The sequence below is a fragment of the Geotrypetes seraphini genome, chromosome 3 (genome assembly GCF_902459505.1).
Source record: "Geotrypetes seraphini chromosome 3, aGeoSer1.1, whole genome shotgun sequence".
In the NCBI taxonomy this organism is placed as follows: Eukaryota; Metazoa; Chordata; class Amphibia; order Gymnophiona; family Dermophiidae; genus Geotrypetes; species Geotrypetes seraphini.
The window spans coordinates 347,784,224-347,803,843 of record NC_047086.1 but is presented as its reverse complement, the minus strand read 5'-3'; the positions used below and the strand labels follow the sequence as shown (position 1 = coordinate 347,803,843).

At 42.9% G+C, this 19,620-nt stretch overlaps 1 protein-coding gene across 1 annotated transcript in view; it reads left to right on the top strand.

Annotated features, from left to right (window-relative positions):
- NEK2 (NIMA related kinase 2) overlaps nt 1-13,528 on the top strand; it is a 118,836-nt gene extending 105,308 nt beyond the window's left edge. The window contains exons 8-9 of the mRNA XM_033939813.1: nt 6,147-6,223; nt 12,300-13,528. Coding sequence (XP_033795704.1) covers nt 6,147-6,223; nt 12,300-12,517 — 295 coding nt within the window. The 3' untranslated portion in view covers nt 12,518-13,528. The remainder of the gene's footprint in view (nt 1-6,146; nt 6,224-12,299) is intronic.
- Nucleotides 13,529-19,620: the final 6,092 nt, after the last annotated feature.

Here is a 19,620-nt window from a genome sequence, read left to right as displayed (position 1 = left end):
CTGTCCCCCCTTTAAGGCCTGCCTTTCCCCCCCTTGAAGGCCTGTCTCCCCCTTGAAGGCCTGCACCCCCCTTGAAGGCCTGCACCCCCCCTTGAAGGCCTGCACCCCCCCTTGAAGGCCTGTCCCCCCCCCTTGTAGGCCTGTCCCCCCCCTTGTAGGCCTGTCCCCCCCCCTTGTAGGCCTGTCCCCCCCTTGAAGGCCTGCCTGCCTTTCCCCCCTTGAAGGCCTGCCCCCCCCTTGAAGGCCTGCACCCCCCCTTGAAGGCCTGCACCCCCCCTTGAAGGCCTGCCTGCCTTTCCCCCCTTGAAGGCCTGCACCCCCTTGAAGGTCTGCACCCCCCCAAAGGCCTACACCCCCCCCCGAAGGTCTGCACCCCCCTGAAGGCCTGCCTGCCCCCCTTGAAGGCCTGCACCCCTTGAATGTCTGCACCCCCCCCCCGAAGGCCTGTCCCCCCTTGAAGGCCTGCCTGCCTGCCTGTCACCCCCCTCCCCCTTGAAAGCCTGCTTGCCTGCCCGCCCGCCCCACCCTGAAGGCCTGATGCCCCGACCCACCCCGAAGGACCGCTCGCCCCCCTGGCCTCCCCGCACCACCTATGAACAGCCGCAGCAGGATCGCGAAGTCAGCGTCGGGTACCAGCCCTAAGGGGGTGTTCCCGGCCTTGCCGTTCAGTCCCCCGCCACCCCCGAAGGACCGCTCGCCCCCCTGGCCTCCCCGCACCACCTATGAACAGCCGCAGCAGGATCGCGAAGTCAGCGTCAGCGATCCCTGCTGCTTCCTGCGCCACGGTCCCGCCCCTCCTCTGATGTCAGAGGAGGGGCGGGATCGCGTCGTAGGAAGCAGCGCAGGGATGCTGACGCTGACTTCGCGATCCTGCTGCGGCTGTTCATAGGTGGTGCGGGGAGGCCAGGGGGGCGAGCGGTCCTTCGGGGGTGGCGGGGGACTGAACGGCAAGGCCGGGAACACCCCCTTAGGGCTGGTACCCGGGGCGGCCCGCCCCCCCCTGGGTACGCCACTGTCTGATTGGCAACCCGAAGATCACCTTCGAAGAGCCATTCCCAGCATGAGGCACTGAATCTGATCCAGCTACTATTAGAGAGCTGAGGTAGGCTGCAGCACTTTTCCAGCACAGGAGCTGTGTTCTCAGGTCACAGTGAGTAAACAGATTGTCACAGCCTGTGAGGGGAATTGGGGGAGGTTTGAAAATCCATTTTTGAAGTTTCTGCATGTTCCCCTGTGTTCCTTTACCTGAAAAATCCTAAAATTGTCGTTCTTATTTTGTCTTATGTGAAAAAAATTGTGATTTTGGCATGAATTTCTTAGTGGTGGCCATCTTGGATTTTTAGTGATCATTTTTTTCAAATGCTTCCTGCTTCTCCAAAACTGCAGTTTTTGCCTCAAAACTTGTTGGGATGGAATCCTTGGCTCTTGTAATTTGAATTTCTGCCAGGATTGTGCAATTTGGGTGCATTTGGAGCGTTTTTGTGCCACATGGCTGGCTGGCTTGGAACTTCCTCTCCAACATCAGAATTTATGTTGGGGGGGGGGGAAGGTTTGTGCAGTTGCTGCTGCATGCACCTGTTGCTGTGTCCGCGGTGGATTGGAGAAATCGGCGGCAGCGGTTTAGAAGGGGGCAGAGAGAGAGAGAAAGAAAGAAGGGGGCAGACAGACAGACAGAAAGAAAGGGGGGGCAGGGAGACAGAAAGAAAGAAAGGGGCAGATCTTCTGGTTTTAGAGCAGACCTGTAGTGGAAGTAATGGTGTGGCCTTGGCAAACCATACTATTCATAATCAATCCCGCAAATGGCACAGAAATGGCATTAAGAAACCAAGATCCCAGAGATACGAGTCTCTTAAGGGGGTTGATTCCAAATTTCTGATGCATATGCATTTTGTCAAGAAACACAACAAGAAGGGGGTTGAAGAAAATGCAAGCAAACATGGTTAAATCGTAGATCAATGGTACTAGGACTGGCTCATGCTAGACTACATTCACCTGTCTTCTGTGCCCAACTAAGCCATTTTGTGTAAATAAAATGTGAAGTCATTGAGTCCAAACAAAAAAAGAAAAGGGGGGAGGGGGGGGGGAGGAAGAGAGAGAGAAAAAAATGAAAGAAAGAAAGGATGCAGTCTGAAGGAAGTGCAACCAGAGACTCATGAAATTACCAGACAACAAAGGTAGGAAAAATGATTTTATTTTCAAATTAGTGATCAAAATGTGTCAGTTTTGAGAATTCATATCTGCTGTCTATATTTTGCACTATATTTAACGGGGTCTGGAGGGAGGGGGGTTCTGTCCCATTTTGAGGAGAAAAATAAATGGTCACGTTAACCATGTCTCACTTTTATCCACTGGCACAGGAGTGTCTGCAGCTACTGGGCAGCCTAGGCTACATTATTTGGTTGTGCAAGTGACCTTTCTAGTGCATGGTGATTCAGGATATGCAGGACCACCGGGTGGATGTTCTCCAGAGGCTTTTTATGCAGCTGCTTTGGGCTTTCAGTCTGCTTCAGTGGTATTCTTTGTTACTTGCACCTGTTTGTCTTGGCTGTGCAGTCTGAAGACTGAGGAGGTAGAGCTTCTTCCTCCACTTCTTTTGGCTGATGGCGCTTCTGTTTTCATGCGAGTAGTGCCTCAGGTGCTGGCATACTCCATTTCGGCTCACAGGATGCTGTGGATCGCACATGGAGCTGGTGATTTCTTTTTCAAGGCTACTTTAGCTGACCTTCCCTCTATGAGGCCCTGATTTTATAGAGGTCCATCACCTCAGTCACAGCCTGCTGACAGAACCCAATGCTCTTGAAGTTCTGGACATTCTGTTTTTTGTGACTCCAAGCAATCTTGCATGTATGCGACTAATATCTGAAACAGAGAGATGCAATCCAATTTGGGTCTGCTCATACTCCCTTACCTGGATGTCTGCCTCTTCAGGACTCCCTTGTTAGCCAAGGGTCAACATACAATGGATTTGGGGTTCCATATTTTGGAGGTCCTTGGTTGGAATGTGAGCTCTAGGAAGATCAGACTGACATCCATGCAGTCTATAAAATGTCTAGCTGTTATGTTCAAGTAGACATCAAAAAGTCCAATAGGACAGAGAACCCACGGATATAAAACAGTACAAAAGGAAGTGGGAACAGCCATTGAACACTCCACTGAAGATCACTGATGTAAGACCAACTTGTTTATTTCAGAAAGGGACACAAGCAGAAACTGTGGACCCAACACAGCACTGTTTCGGCGTCTGAGGAACACCTGCATAAGGGGTCACTATGGCATATATGTTCACAGATGATAGGTCTGGGATAAAACAAAGCTCGGTCCAACTAACATGCCAGAGTAACCAAAATTGGAGATACAGGTACTATCATGCAGAAAACTGTTCCTCCGATTTACAGAGGCAGGTGTTTCTCTTCGCACTGTTCCCTTCTTTTTGCTGAAGGTAGTATCTGCATTTTATGTCAATCAGGAAGTCAAGTTGCCTGTTTTTTTCAGACAACGGGTTGCAAAAAGAGGAACAAAGTTTTGCAACTATTAGATGTATGGAGAGTTCTTCTCCAACATCTCAAAGTATCCAATGAGTCTTGTATTTCAGATCATTTGTTTGTCTTAACCCAGTGGTTCCCAACCCTGTCCTGGAGGAACACCAGGCCAATTGGGTTTTCAGGCTAGCCCTAATGAATATGCATGAAGCAAATTTGCATGCCTATCACTTCCATCATATGCAAATCTCTCTCATGTTCCTCCAGGACAGGGTTGGGAATCACTGTCTTAACCAATGCAGCTAGACTGGGCAAGCTGACATTTAAGGTGGCCATTTACAGATGGATTTGTATGGCTATTTCATCAGTGTATATTATCTGTGGGAAACCTTGAGAGCACACACCACTAGGAGTGTGTTTTTGTGGGCATTCCTCCTGAAGAAATTTGTAGAGTAGCCACATGGTCCACTTTCCATATACAGTAAAACCTTGGTTTGCGAGCATAATTCATTTCAGAAGCATGCTTGTAATCCAAAACATTCGTATATCAAAGTGAATTTTCCCATAGGAAATAATGGAAACTCAGACGATTCGTTCCACAACCCAAAAACTTCAATACAAAATGCTATACATACTCGCTCATTTAGAACAGTCACTACACTCCCGCAGCGTCAGAGAGAGAGAGAGAGAGATGAACCATTGGCTCAGTTGTGATGATATGACGCATGTATACTGTATGTACTTGTATTGCAAGACCTCGCTTGTTTAGAACAATCACTACACTCCTGCAGTGTCGAAGAACCATCAGCTCAGTTGTGATGTGTATATACTTTATGTACTTGTATTGCAAGACATTGCTTGTATATCAAGTTAAAATTTAATAAAATGTTTTGCTTGTCTTGCAAAACATTTGCAAACCAAGTTACTTGCAATCCAAGGTTTTACTGTATTTGCAAAATTTTACAGGGTGGATGTGGCAGCACAAGAGGATTCCACTTTTGGGTCCTTGGTGTTAAGTGCAGGCTCATCTGTTCCACCCTAGTCTCAGGAGACTGCTTTAGTACATCTATAGCAGGGATGTCAAAGTCCCTCTGCAATCCAGTCGGGTTTTTAGGATTTCCCCAATGAATATGCATGAGATGTATTTGCATGCACTGCTTTCATTGTATGCTAATAGATCTCATGCATATTCATTGGAGAAATCCTGAAAACCCGACTGGATTTTGGCCCTCGAGAAGGGACTTTGACACCCCTGATCTATAGTCAGGACTCCTAGACACATTGCACCATAATGGAAGATTAGGTTCTTACCCTGATAATCTTCATTCTGATAGATGTGTCTAGGAGTCCTGACACCCTCGCCCTGTCATAATTCGCATGTGTATGTCCACAGCTGGAGATCTTCTCCTGCCAGTCTGATATGAAAAGTAAAATATCGAGTGTATAAAAAAATTATATAATGAATCTTTTAGAGCTCCATCATAGTGCTGGTTGCACTTTGATAGGTGTGGGGGGGGGGGGGCTTGTTCCACTTGGAGTTAACATGTTGATTAACTTGGTTCAATTTTGTTTTACAGAGTAGAACTGAAATGTGTTATCAAGGATATTCCCCGTACCCTTCCTTATTTCTTATGTTGTAGTAAGGATCGTTTACTTTGGTACAAACTGAAGGAGGCACTGCAGCCATGGTGCAGGAGATGGAGCTGAAGAATGTAATTTTCATCCTTCTGCAATACAACTTGTGAGTATGAAAAATCATCTACATTTAATTGGAAGAATTGGAGTAGATTAAACTACAATTTCTGGTGGAATTCTCTGTGCCACATATATAAGATGAAAAGAACGTTAGCCACACAGAAAGGGCATTTTAGTAAATTTCAGGATGTTTGGGGGCCATTAGCAGATTATTGTAATGAGTGAATAACATTTTTACCTTAATATCTTTGAAAATGAGGGGGTAAGGGTGGGGGGGTTTCATATTTGGATTAATTGAAAAGAAAATATTGTATAATATAAATGAATGTGTATGAAATGGTAGGGATGGGAGGGGGAGATAAATTTCATTATTTTAAGATGACTATAAAAGAAAACAAGTGATGTTTTTAAGTTCAAATGTTATTTCCTTTTACACTTGTTGTAAGTTGTAAAAATGAATAAAGATTTATAAGAAAGAAAAATCATCTCTAGTCAGGATACCTAGACACATCTACCAGAAAGAAGATTGAGATAAGAACCTCATTTTTCATTCCATTTCCTACTCTTACTTCCCTAATTCTCTCTTGTTTTCTAGTCCATTTCCACCCTCTACTTTGGCCTTTCATGCCCTTTAAAAACATCCAGTCCTTTTTCTTACTTTTTCCAGTCCTCCCATTCCCCCTTTCACTTCTGTTTCTCCTCCCTCCTTTCAACAACCTGACTTCATCCTTTCACTCTCTTCGTAGGCTTTAGTTTTCTATATTTCTGCTTAGTCATAAAGTAGTAAGCTGTTCTACCTCCTGACTACATAAGAAGCTTTTTAATAAGTTTTATTTAAAAGTGTGATAGCTTATAATAAAATGTTTAATGACTGAGTATTTTCAATACCTATAATCTGTACATTTTTATAGTAGTTTTCCTTCAACCAAAACTATACTACCCTAAAATAATCTATATTTTTCTCTTTAACAGGGCTGAAAATTTAATGAAGAGTTACAACTTGTTAAAAGAGCAGAGGATGCTAGCAGCTGCTTTCGGAAATGGTCTAGGTATGCGAGCTGACAGGAGACCTCTTGAACCATTGTAGCCAGGCTGGCAGAACTGTTGAACCACTTTGACTAGTTCTGCATCAAATCTATTCTGCAGAATAAATTCCTAATACTGCTTGTTATTGTGAACTGAACAGTTTTACTTTTCAAGCCTGAAAAGATTTTAAAAGTCCCTTTTACTATAGGAACTCTGCAGCATATTTGTTTATTTTGGATATCTTAAAATGTGAACTATAGCCCACAAATCAATACATAGCTTTCTTATGGCATGGTAGGTGGGGCTGAAACTTTTCATTGTAATTAAATTTTATTAATCTGGTTTCAGAAAATTCTTCTGTTAGACTTAAGTGTAGAAAAACACTTTACTGTTGCCTTGTGTTTAATTTTGGTGTTCAATAAATTCCTCCAGTGTGTACTGCTTCTCCCTTTTGTTATGTCTCATAAGCTTTAAGGGCTGGATTCTCAAAAACGCTGCCAGATGCTGGTGCTGGCAGGCGCCTAGATCACGCTTGCTGGTGCCTAATTTAATTACCTTAATCGGTTTTAAGTGGCACGATAATCAATTTGTGCCATTAAATGCTGATTATAAAAACTTTTTTAAAAAATCTAGGCACTGCTAGGTGCTTCCCGGGACTGGTGGATAATACCCAGGTGCCCAGCATCACTTAGTGATGCCGTATGCCTAAGTAAGTATATTTAGGGGCAGAGTTGGCCTTAGGCATCACTAAGCGCCATTAAGTGCAATTCTATGACAAACCTAGGCACTGGAAATGTAGGCCTTTAAAACCCTAGCTTACATCACCGGCAGCTAAGTTCTTAATTAGGCGCCAGTAGCCACAATTCTCTAAGTGGCACTTGAATATGATTGACTTATAGCAGGTGCCATTTTTCTAGGCGCCTGCTGTTTCAGTCACCACTTATACTGTAGAATCAGCCCCTAAGTTTGTTTTCTACAAAATGGTTGCTACTGCTAGTTTGCGGTTATATATAAGCAAGAGCTATTGACTGCCTCGGAGAAAGAGGAGTTATTCAACCTTGTATATGAATCTTTTAATCCCCCATATATTTCACTAGGTAAATCACTACATTTCTAATCTATTTTCAGTGTCTTATTTCAACAAGTGCTGTATTTTTGTGCATATAAAGCTTACAAATTGAGTATATGTAAAAATAAACTGATGTAATGTACTCTATACCAGTTTATTTTTCTAAGGATGCACCAACTGACAAACTCACACTTTTTTTCAAGGGCTTTTCTTTTTAGATTCTTGTAGGCATTACTATATAAAACTTGCAAAAACTTTAAAAAGAAAAAACCTTAAAATCAAATTCATTAATTTTGCAATTGGCATGTCTTTAAAAAAAATACACCAATATAGTGCACTCTTCCATATAGTGCTCAGGGGTGGTGCATAATTTGTAAAAATGTGTTTAATGTGCCATTTCTATGTGTGCAAATACAGTAATTATAATAGAATCAGGACTATGGAGTCGGAGTCATTCAGAAGCAATTTTTGGGTTACTGGTGTCAGTCGGAGTTGGTGAAAATGTGCCGACTCCTACTCCTAATTGAGTTAAATTGTGTGTTTGTAATATTATGATGCTTAAATTTCTTATTTCACAGATAATACTTTAACCCATTTTTTTTAGAATTTTGATAAAGTTCTATGATTACAAAATGTAATATATTTTATGATATTTATATTGGTGAAAGTGGCACCAAGAGTATGACATGGACAAAGTTTGTCCCCATCCTCACAGACTCTGTCTGATCCCAACTACACAAGCCTCAAATAGTAATGATTTAATATTTAAACCATTTTATTAAACTATACATCTCCTCAGGAGTCCGTACATTAGGTGTTCAAGCCCGCAAAACGGGCCTTGCAGAAGTGTGATACTTACAGCTTTCAGCATCTTCCAAATGCCCCCTTCAGATTTTCCAGACCTGAAATTCTCCTGTCACACTTATAAGATTGTCTTGTATACATAAGTGCATTATTCAGCCTCTGGCTCCTTTGATGTTAGTGCTTGTTGCACACAGCAGGTTGGTTAATGCTGATATGTTTTGCAAGTTTTAATGATAATTTCTAATTGTTCTTTTATAAGCTACAGAGTAGAACATAGTTGTATAATGTCGGTGGGGAAGTTCCCCATACCCCTTCTTTGTGTTCTATTCCAGTGGTGATCGATTTGCTTTGGGACAAAACTGAAGGGGGCACTATACTCTACTGACAATGTAGAAGGTCCTGAAAGCTGCAAGTAACACACTTCTGCAAGACCCGGTTCACGGGTTTGGATTGAACACCTAACATACAGACTCCTGAGAAGATTAACAAGGTAAGAACCTAATCTTTCAATACAGAACAAGGATCAACAAAACCCCTGTCTCCCCTCCCCCTCACAAATTTTATTTATTTATTTTAAAATTTTCTATCCCGCTTATCAACTAAGTGGATAACATTTAATACATGCATTAATTTGTAAATGTAATGTTTGTTACTTTTATGTATTATTCAATAAAAAAATGTCAGTAAACATCAACCTTTTAGCTCCTAATATCTAATCAATCAAGGAAGGAAGAATCTCACAATAGAGAGGTCTTTAGCAGGTTTTTAAAAGATTTGACATCTGTGCAAACTCTTAGGGCCTGATTCACTAAATTTACCAACGGAATTACTGTTGGCCAATTCTCTGACCGATTTTTGCCGAGCGACTGATACACAATGAGTTTACATTGCAAATGATCTGATCGGACGCACGCCTTACAGCGATCCAATGGATCACTGTAAAGCAATCGAAACACATGTGTAGAGTATTCTTGTTGGTTCTTGATGCAATGTACGCATGCACTTGTACTGCGCCCTTTACTAAGCAGTAAGTGGGTGTGGGCACGTCATTGGCGCGCGTCAAATGCGTCGGCCACAAGACATTATTGTCATAAAAAATGCAATATAAAAAATACTAGATGAGAGATTTCTCTTGGGAGTTTTGGTGGTAGCTGTTGAAGCTATGGATGGAGCTAGAGTTGGAGCTGTTGGACGGAGTTCGTAGAAGGTTTGGAAGGAGCAATCACAAACTATTGGACTGCGCACACGATATAGCATATAACACACAAATGAGTTCTTGTGCATATCTATAGTTATTTTTAATAGCTGTTTTATGTGAGATTGTAACCTCGATACTGATATTTTAGGATAGTAGAGTCAGCAAGGATAGTGAACGACTATCCTTAGCAGTTGCTCTTTTTTGGATCAGCAAATGCAATCGATATTTCTTTTCTGGTTTGTGATTCGATCGCTGCCTGCTTTTGCATGGCATTTTATTACTAATCCCCTCATTAGCATGCTCAGATCGGAGATTGGGTGAGTGCTCGGAGAAATACATCGGACAGCAGTTTTGTGAATTGGGTTGGGGAACACGAACAATCGCAAAACCAGTCAAACCGGTTTAGCGACGATTGTTACAGGATCAGTAAGTTTAATGAATCTGGCTCTTAATGTCCCTTTCATTGAGTTCCAAAGTTTTGGACCCGCCACTGATACAGATACAGCACCTCTGATGGTCTTTTTATAGTGTACTTCCTGATTTATTTCTTCAATTAATCTTGAAGTTGATTCTGGCTGTAAATTTTGATTTGGAAAGTATCTTTTCAAAATTTGAATCAGGTACCATGGTGCCTCCACTATTGAGACAACTGAACAATACAAACCAAATTACTACAAAATGCTGTATAGAAAAATCATGCTAACAGAATACCTCGGTCACACACAGAACACAAATGCCAAATCCATAATAGCTGACCAAAAACGATACACATAAATTAAATCAAAATCCCAAGAAGCCATACCTTGCATGTAGTATAATACCATATTAACCACATTCTTACAAAGTCGGAGTTGAAGAGTTTATGTACCGACTCCACAGCCCTGATAAGAATTTTCTTTCTCCTATTTTTATCTTAATTTCATGTAATAAGGAACATGAATTGTAGCAGAAGCTTAGCTATTAATAACTTGTACATTCTCCAATTATCTTGCCTCTGTCCTTACAGACTAGGAAAGTTAGATTATCAACTACACCTTTCCATTCTTCTAACTGCCTGAACGTTCACAACATAGGTAAAAGAACAGGTCCTGAAGAATAAGCTTTCATTATGTTCCAAGGGTCATAGAGGGGTGGGTAAATTTTTTTTTTAATGTAATTTATAATACCCTAAGCTAAGATCTTCTACAATTAGCTATGAATCTTTTAGCCAACTGCCCCTGCTCTTAACCCTTGTGTTAACCTCTGTCTGCTGGCATGTTGGTATTGGATTAGACAAGCATTCACAGGAGCCACTTCCAAGCCACATCATCACTGTTTTGTAGCTCCTATGATAGCAGATCCTGAACTGTCTTCCATCTCCCAACTGTACTCTATTGATCAGGACTTGGAGACAGCAGGTTAAGGCATAGGTATATGTTTTAGAAGGGTCCCTTGCCTGTGTCCCATGGCTTCCAGTACAATCTCTATGCTGACGACTTGCAAATCTTCCTCTCTTAATTTGTATAGCAATCCAAGCCCAAGTCTTGGCTTGTCTTGACGTTACTTGGATGTCTTCCTGCCATCCAAAGCTAAAGCATGGCCTAGACGGAACGCCTTATCTTTCCTCTTAAACCTGCCTCCCCACTCCCTACATTCTCTAGTTCGGTGAATAACACTTTCCTCCTCCCCTGTCTCATTGGTGTGCAACCTCGGGGGTCATCTTTGACTCCTCTCTGTCCTCTTTGCATAGCTAACAAACCACCAAAACGTGTCACTTCTTTCTATACAATGTCACTAAAATCCAGAACTTCCTTTCTGAGCATACTGCCAAGATCATTATCCACGCCCTTGTCTCCCCCCTTCAATCTGTTCACAATTCTGCTGCCCACCTTGTATTCTGCCAGAGTTGCTATACTCATGTTACCCCTCTCCTCAAGTCACTTCATTGACTCTGTCCACTTCTGTATACAGTTCAAACTCCTCTTAGTGACCTACAAGTGTACTCGCTCTACGGCTCCTCAATATCTCCTCTTATCTCTCTTTACCCACACCCAGGAACTCTGTTCTTTGAGTAAGTCCGTCTTGTCTGTACCCTTCTCTAAGGCCAACTCCCAACTCTGCCCCTTTTGCCTTGCTGCGCTGTATGCCTGGAACAACTTACCGAAATCAGTATGCCAGGCTCCATCTCTGGCACTGCTCAAAAGCCCACTTTTTCTAAGCTGCGTTTAGGTCCTAATGCTTCCAATTTGTAATGCACTGTATCTGTTTCTCATTCTCTCTGCAGCCCCTACCCTCTCTACCTCTTCATCCCTGTGTATCCCCCTACATGAACAGTATATGTGTTTGGTGTCATAATTAGATTGTAAACTCTCTCAAGCCGGGACAGTCTCTTGTGTGTTTAATGTACAGTGCTGTGTGCATCTGGTAGCGCTATAGAAATAATAGTAGAAGTAGTGGGTACTAAGGTGCTTTATCTTCTGGTAGAAAGAAGAATGGGTGAGAAAAGTTGTTTGTTTTTTTTAAATTCTTTATTCATTTTTAAACTTTCATCAAGTGTACAAAAATTCATAATAAACACTATTAATTAGACCACTTTAATATCTTATCATTGTATCCTATAAATATAAATGCAACCCTCCCCCCACCCTCCCTCTAAGCCCATTATTCATTATAAGATCATAAACCCTCCAATTGAAACCCTCCCCCCACCCAACACTAAGTGGTGTATAATTGAAAAATGGCACACCTGGCCCATATCCTTCATTTAATGCATCTTTGTAACTAAAATTTTCTGGCTTGATTTAACTTTTCCTTTTCCTAGTAGTTGAGATGAAAAAAAAGTGACTTTTTAACTTTATTTCAAACCACTGAAGCAGCTTTATGGATATGATTTTGTCATGTTAATAGTGATTTTCAGTTTATATAACATTATGTTGAAATTAAGAGAGAGCAAAGGTTGGAGAAAAGAGGGCTAAGTGTTGAGAGTAGGATGAAATGACTGTAAATGAAATTCATCTCCTTACATTTTCCTCTTATTTTTGTCTTTCAGATGAGTTTGTGGAAAGTTCCTCTTTTAGGAGCAGGAAGAAGGTTCATTTTGTTGGAGAAAGTAAAGAAAACAGTAATCCAGAAAAATATTCTTTCAGTAAAGAAAAATGTACAGAGCTGAAGAAACGACTTCAGGCGGCAAATGTTCGGGCAAAAGCCTTGTGTGAACTGGAAAAAAACTATCAACTCAAAAGCAAGCAGATCCTAGGAATGCGCTAGTAGATAAAATACCTGTATATAATAATTTTAAATATTTCATTGATGTTTTAATAGGGGCCTCTTCAACTACCAAAGTAGCATACTGCTTTTAAAAGGGAGGGTCTTGTGCTATGGAGCCTTGTTTTGTTTTTATAATTCTGAACCTTCCTCTTATAATTTTGTTTTCATACAAAATGAAATCTCTTGGTGCAAACCTTTCCCTTCCTAGAAAAAGCAGCATTTTTCCTTGTACCATATTTCATCCTATTCTAATACTATCTTTTCCCAGGATGACATATTTTAGAACACCAAAAATGTGAATATATGTGCCTTTATACAAAGTTACTGAAGTTATCTCAAGCAGTCTGGTGAATAAATATGAAGAGTAAAAGGGCAGAAAGGCAGCTAATCTTAGTATTAGAAATGTAAACCTTGCTTCAACTTCCTGTTGGAGGCCTACCACCGTCATCTAAACAGTATGGTCAGGCTATTTGAAAGCAAAGCTACACTGTGGGAGAAATTTTAGTGTGAGAGGGGGAAGAGTTGTAGTAATGAGTTTTATTTTTTTTTTATGTATAGTAAAAATGCATGACGTACCTGCAGTGAAGTTCTAAACAAGTTTTAAGATGCAGTCTATGTTTTTTACGTACAATTTCTTAATCTTATTTAAGTTGTATATATTTCTGTAACCCTCAACAGCTAGGCAACAACAAATGTGGCATGTAAAAAATGTATTTTCCTTTTTATTTAAAATGTTAAAATGTTTTACCTAGTATGACAGGAAATGTTAATGATAGTAAAACTTGTAAATGTACCAGGCCTCAGGTAAAAAAGAAAAAAGTCAGAACTGATAAATTATGTTCATGGATTTGTTTTCCTTTGGCTTGTCCAGCTTTGCCAGCTTGTTCACATAGGAGTGCTGGATTTAGACTTATTGTGTTGATTAATGAAGGGATAAGATGATGAAAATCAAATTTGATTTTTTAAATTTGAAAAATACTTGTAACTCTGAAATATATTACTTTTAAATGACCAGTGGTATGTTTTTAATCTTTTTTTTTTTTTTAATCTTTATTAATTTTCAAATGTTAACAGTGCCATACAATGAATTTAAACATAAACACTACATAGAACGCACTTTAAATACACAAATAATTCAAAAAACAATCATTTTCTCCCCACCTCCTCCCCATAATTAATAGAAGTACATATTTAATTTCAATAATATAGATAATTAAGTATAGCAAACAATAATACATTCCTCTCCCCCCACCCACCCACCCTGGATGTGTAAGGAAGTCAAATAAAAGGAAAGGTACATGACAAGTTATTGTGACTCAATAAATGCAGTCAATAGGCTCCACACCATTTTGAATGCATAACTATATCCCAAACATTCCACATTCATTCTTTCATACTTGTAACTGGAACATAGGTTTGCCCACCAGAAAGTGTAATTCTGTCAATCATAACTCTTCCAGTTACGTGTAACCATCTGGATGGCTATTTCCGTCGTCATCAAGAAAAGCCAGCTTTTATGTCAATCCAAAGAAGGTTTAATATGTAATAGAGTACCACAAATTATGGCTTCATAAGTCATTGGTATCAATGACCCAAGTACAACATTGATTTGTCTCCAAATTGACTTCCAAAATTTAAGTATCAATGGACAATAGAACAACAGATGATCCAACATTCCTATATTAACATGACAATGCTAGCATCTATTAGACTTAGAACTGTCTATCTTTTGTATATGAACTGAGGTCCAAAAAATCCTATGCAACAAGAAAAAACAAGTTAGTCTCATAGATGCTGACACTGTATATTTTAACCTCCAAGTCCAAATAAAAACAAGCTCTTAATGTAAAAGTCTTTCCCAAAATTAAAAGCTCTTCAAACTTCTGGACATAACGGGCCAGATTCTGTATAGGATGCCCAGTCTCAGAAGCCGCCTAAGCGGCTTTAGAGAATCACACATGGTCATCCTATATAGAACATAAGCAGTGCCTCTGCTGGGTCAGACCAGAAGTTCATCATGCCCAGCAGTCCGCTCACGCGGCGGCCCATCAGGTCCAGGACCTGTATAGTAACCCTCTATCTATACCCTTCTATCCCCTTTTCCTTCAGGAAATTATCTAATCCCTTCTTGAACCACAATATCGTACTCTGTCCTATCACACTCTCCGGAAGCGCATTCCAGGTGTCCACCACCCTTTGGGTGAAGAAGAACTTCCTAGCATTGGTTCTGAATCCGTCCTCTCTTAATTTTTCTGAATGCCCTCTTGTTCTCATAGTTTTTGAAAGTTTTTGAAGAATCTGTCCCTCTCTACTTTCTGTATGCCCTTCATGATCTTGTAAGTCTCTATCATGTCCCCTCTAAGCCTCCTCTTTTCCAGGGAAAAGAGCCCCAGTTTCTCTAATCTTTCAGCATATGAAAGATTTTCCATACATTTTATCAATTGTGTCGCTCTTTTCTGAACCCTCTCGAGCATCATCATATCCTTCTTAAGGTACAGTGAGCAATATTGGACGCAGTACTCCAGGTGCAGGCGCAACATCGCCCGATACAACGGCAGGATAACTTCTTTCGTTCTGGTTGTAATACCTTTCTTGATAATACCTAGCATTCTATTCGCTGCCTTAGAGGCCACTGCACACTGTGCCAAAGGCTTCATTGTCCTGTCCACCATCACCCCCAAGTCCTTTTCTAGGGTACTTTTACCCATTACCAGCCCATTACCTTTACGGTATCTAAGGCAGAAGAGCTGAAGCGCTTCATTGAGAGCCTCCCTGCTCAGTAATGAGCCTGCTCCTCAGGGGGCATTCCTGCCGGAGGACGAGGAGAGTTTTGATCTGGGGGTGAGCCTTAGGGCCTCCCGTGCTTTCCAATGGTCTCATCTAGGACAAGGACCATCATTGCCTGTCTGGATTACTTTGCTGCCCTTTGGATGGAGCTTCTTTGTTTGGACATAGTTGCACTGCCTCCAGATACGGGGTGGGGGAACTTTGGCGGTTTGCAGGAAAGATACTTGTGGAGGGGATGCTCCTGCCCCTTTCAGCCGGCTTTAGAGCGGGATTGGACACCTGATAAACATTTTCAGACTCTCTCTTTGGCCTGACCGAGAGAGCTAGATGCCTTCCTTTACTGTGAGGGTCTGGCTGTCTTGGTCTCTCTTTTGTTACTTTTTGACCTTTTGTGTTTGGACTTTATGTCCAGAGGTTGGGTTGTCTTCCTGTCCTCAGTTCTCTACTGTTCTATGTCATTTCGGTCATGGACGAGACTGGTACTTGTGGTTAGACTTGCTTGGGGGGGGGGAGATTGGGGGAGGGTGAGGGGTGAGTGTGAGCATCTGTGTTTGTTTGCAGTGGGTGTTGGTGACATGGGGGTGTGGTCACCAGTATGGATGGGGGAAGGGGTGGCGGGGTTGTTGGGAGGGAGGGGGGCGGGCCACTTTGATTGTATGGGGGGGGCTTGTTTGAAGGAGTTGGCAGTCGAGTTGATGGGTAGTTTGGGGACTGGGTTGCATCCTGGGAATCTGGTTCAGTCTGATTCTTTGTTTGAGTGGACGGAGCGCCGGCTCGGCTGGGAGGCTGGTGCTACCGTCCCGTATGATCTTTGGTCTTCTTTGTGCTTTTTGGATATATCTGGTTATTATGTCTGGGGTTAAGGTTGCTAGCTTTAATGTAGATGGGTTGCACTCTCCTGTTAAGCGTAGTAAGGTACTTCAGTACTGTAGGAAACTACAGGTGGATGTTTTGCTTCTTCAAGAGACACACCTCAGCGCTTCTGAGCATGCTAAGCTCCGTAGGGATTGGGTGGGTGAGCTTGTCTTTGCTTCCTTTAATAGCAGACAGAGAGGTGTAGCTGTGCTTTTCCATAAGAAACATACTTGTACTGTGCACAAAGTGATTTCGGACTCTGAGGGCCGGTATGTAATCTGGGCAGGGGTGTTTCAGGGAAAGAAATATGTTTTTTGCTCTATATACGCCCCTAATGTGTATTCTCATCGTTTTTTCTCTGTTTTGGTTGCTGCTCTTGCTCCCTTCTCTGAGTACCAAATGGTGCTCGGTGGGGATTTCAATATTACTGCTGATCCCCTTATTGACTGTAAGCCTCCTAAGTCTCGTTTACATCAGGGGGAACACAAGGGGGTCAACTTTGTTACTTCGCAGTTGGGCCTTGTGGACCTGTGGCGCATGCTCCATCCAGACGAATCTGATTTTACTTATTATTCTCCAGTGCATAAAGTACACAGTAGATTGGACTACTTGTTAGTTGCCCCACCCCTTTTGTCTGGAGTCCGGAGAGTGATGATTGAGGATGGAGTACTTTCCGATCATCATGTGGTCTGGATGGAGCTTCTTGATCACCAGGCGCCCCAGAGGACCTTGTCTGGCTGGAGAATGAATCCCACACTGTATGAGGATAATGATTTCCGCACTTTCTTGGTAGACCAATGGGATTCTTATCTAGCCGATAACTCCTCTTCTGATGTTTCCGAGGTGGTGTTTTGGGAGGCCAGTAAAGCTGTTTTACGGGGTAAAATTATAGCTTACACCTCCCATAAGCGGAAGGTACAAGATAAGGCACTACTGGATCTGACCTGTCAGCTGGGCCTGGTGCGGGGGGAGTTGCATAGAAAGGGGTCCATAGCCCTCAAGAGCCAATACATGGAGCTGCGACGTCAAATTAATGATTTACTGGCGCAGAGGGCCCTACGGGATATTCAGATGTATAAATACCGTTTACATAGGTGGGGAAACAAGGCAGGGAAATTGTTGGCCTCCTTGGTTAATCACAAGGCCCGCAGGCGAAATATTCCCAAAGTTTGGGCTCCTGATGGCTCTGAGGCGACTTTGCCCGCGGCTATTCAACAGAGCTTTGTAAAGTTTTATCAGGCTCTCTATGATCGGGGGAGCTGTGACACTGAGCAGAGAGCAGAGTTTTTTCGTGGCTTTCCTCTTCCTGAGTTGTCCCAGGCCCAGAGAGATGCACTTAACGCTCCGGTGCAGGGAATTGAGATCCAGAGAGCTATACGGGCTTTAAAGCTTGTGAAAGCTCCTGGCCCGGATGGCCTGGGCCCTGAATACTACAAACTGCTTGGGGATCGGGTTATTGGTCCCTTTCAGGCTTTATGTCAGGCCTTATGTGAGGTGGGTTTGCCTTCACATAGACTTACTCATGCTCATATTGTTGTGTTACCGAAACCGGGGAGAGTGGAGGACCAGCTGGGGTCTTATCGGCCTATATCTCTGTTGAATCAAGATATTAAGCTTTTTGCGGCCCTTATGGCTGCGTGTCTTGGCCAAGTCTTGCCCATTCTGGTTCACCCGGACCAGGCCGGTTTTGTCCCAGGTCGGTATTCTTCTGCTAATGTCTTACGAGCACTTTCTGTGTTGCAGAACCCTGCACTGATACGGAAACATCCGGGTCAGGAGAATGCCCTTATTGTCAGTCTGGATGCGGAAAAGGCATTTGATAAGGTCCTCTGGGATTATTTGTTTTGGATTCTACCACAGATGGGTATTATGGGGAGCTTTCTGGCCGGGATCCGTTCGCTTTACGAGCAGCCGACTGCACAGATTTTGGTGAATGGGACGCTCACCTCCTCCTTTTCCCTAGCTCGAGGCACGCTTCAGGGATGTCCGCTCTCTCCCATGTTGTTCGTGCTGGCCCTTGAACCTCTAGCAGCTAAGATCAGGCATACTACAGAACTTCGGGGTATACAAATGGGGACGCAAGAATTTAAAATTAATCTATTTGCTGATGATATGCTTATATTTTGGGGGGATGTAACTACGGGAGTGCCTGTACTAATTCAGCTTATCCAACAATTTGGTATATTCTCCGGTCTGAGTATTAATTTTGAAAAGTCGGAAGCTTTGGCGGTCCACTCACAGTGTGCGGCACATCATGATCCTTCCTTTCCACTAAAATGGTCTGGGGGTACGCTTAAATACCTGGAAGTGTTTCTGCATGCGGACCCTCGGGTGGTATATAGGAAAAATGTTCTGGACAAACTGGATGCGGTTGGAGCGCTTTGTAAGAGGTGGATGGACTTTCCAATTTCTTTTCTTGGTCGTATTGCTCTTATTAAGATGGTCCTCTTGCCAAAGTTGCTCTATCCCAGTGGTTCCCAACCCTGTCCTGGAGGACCACCAGCCCAATCGGGTTTTCAGGCTAGCCCTAATGAATATGCATAGAGCAGATTTGCATGCCTGTCACTTCCATTATATGCAAATCTCTCTCATGCATAATCATTAGGGTTAGCCTGAAAACCCGATTGGGCTGGTGGTCCTCCAGGACAGGGTTGGGAACCACTGCTCTATCCTCTGCAAATGGTGCCTATGTGGGTCACATGTAGAGATATTAGGAAATATAAAGGTATTGTTTCATCTTTCATATGGCGATCTAGACGGGCGTGAATTGGTTACCATAAGCTTATTAGAGAGCGGTCTCAGGGAGGTGTAAATCTCCCAGATCTTCGTCTCTATAACGTGGCGGCTCTGCTTCGCTGGGTGCATGAAGCTTACACGGGTGAGACCAAGTTTGCCCCGCTGGGGTTTTGGTCCTTGTTGGCGGCTCCGGTGTCGGTGTTTAATATCTTGAGACCCGGGGCTGGCTCTTGTGCTTCCTTGTTACGACCTTTGCGCACCGCTTGGGGTTGGTGGCGCAGGGAATTGGGGGGCTCATCGGGCCCCTCTCCTTTCTTGGAGTTCATGGCTAACCCTGCCTTCCCTGCGGGTAAGCATGTTTTCTTTGTGCGGGCTAGTCAATCCAGGTGCCGATTTGTTGGCCAGCTTATAGAGTTGGGTTCGGGGCGACTGCCAGGTTTTCCTGCCTGTCAGAAATACTGGGCGTGGAGTGCAGGGTCCGTACTGTTCTATCTACAAATACGTAGTTATTGTTCTTCGCTTCGGTTGCCGTCCAGGCGATTGCCCACTTTTTCCCCGTTGGACAGGGCTTTCCTTTCCCCCTCGCTTGAATTTAATTCGCTATCGGCTTGGTACAAGCTAGGGAGAGATTGGAAACCTGCTGAGGTTTTTCTGTCCCGGATGGCAGAGGGATGGAGCTCTGAGTTGGAGAAGAGGTTACGGCCGATGAGTTGTCTCAGTGTTTT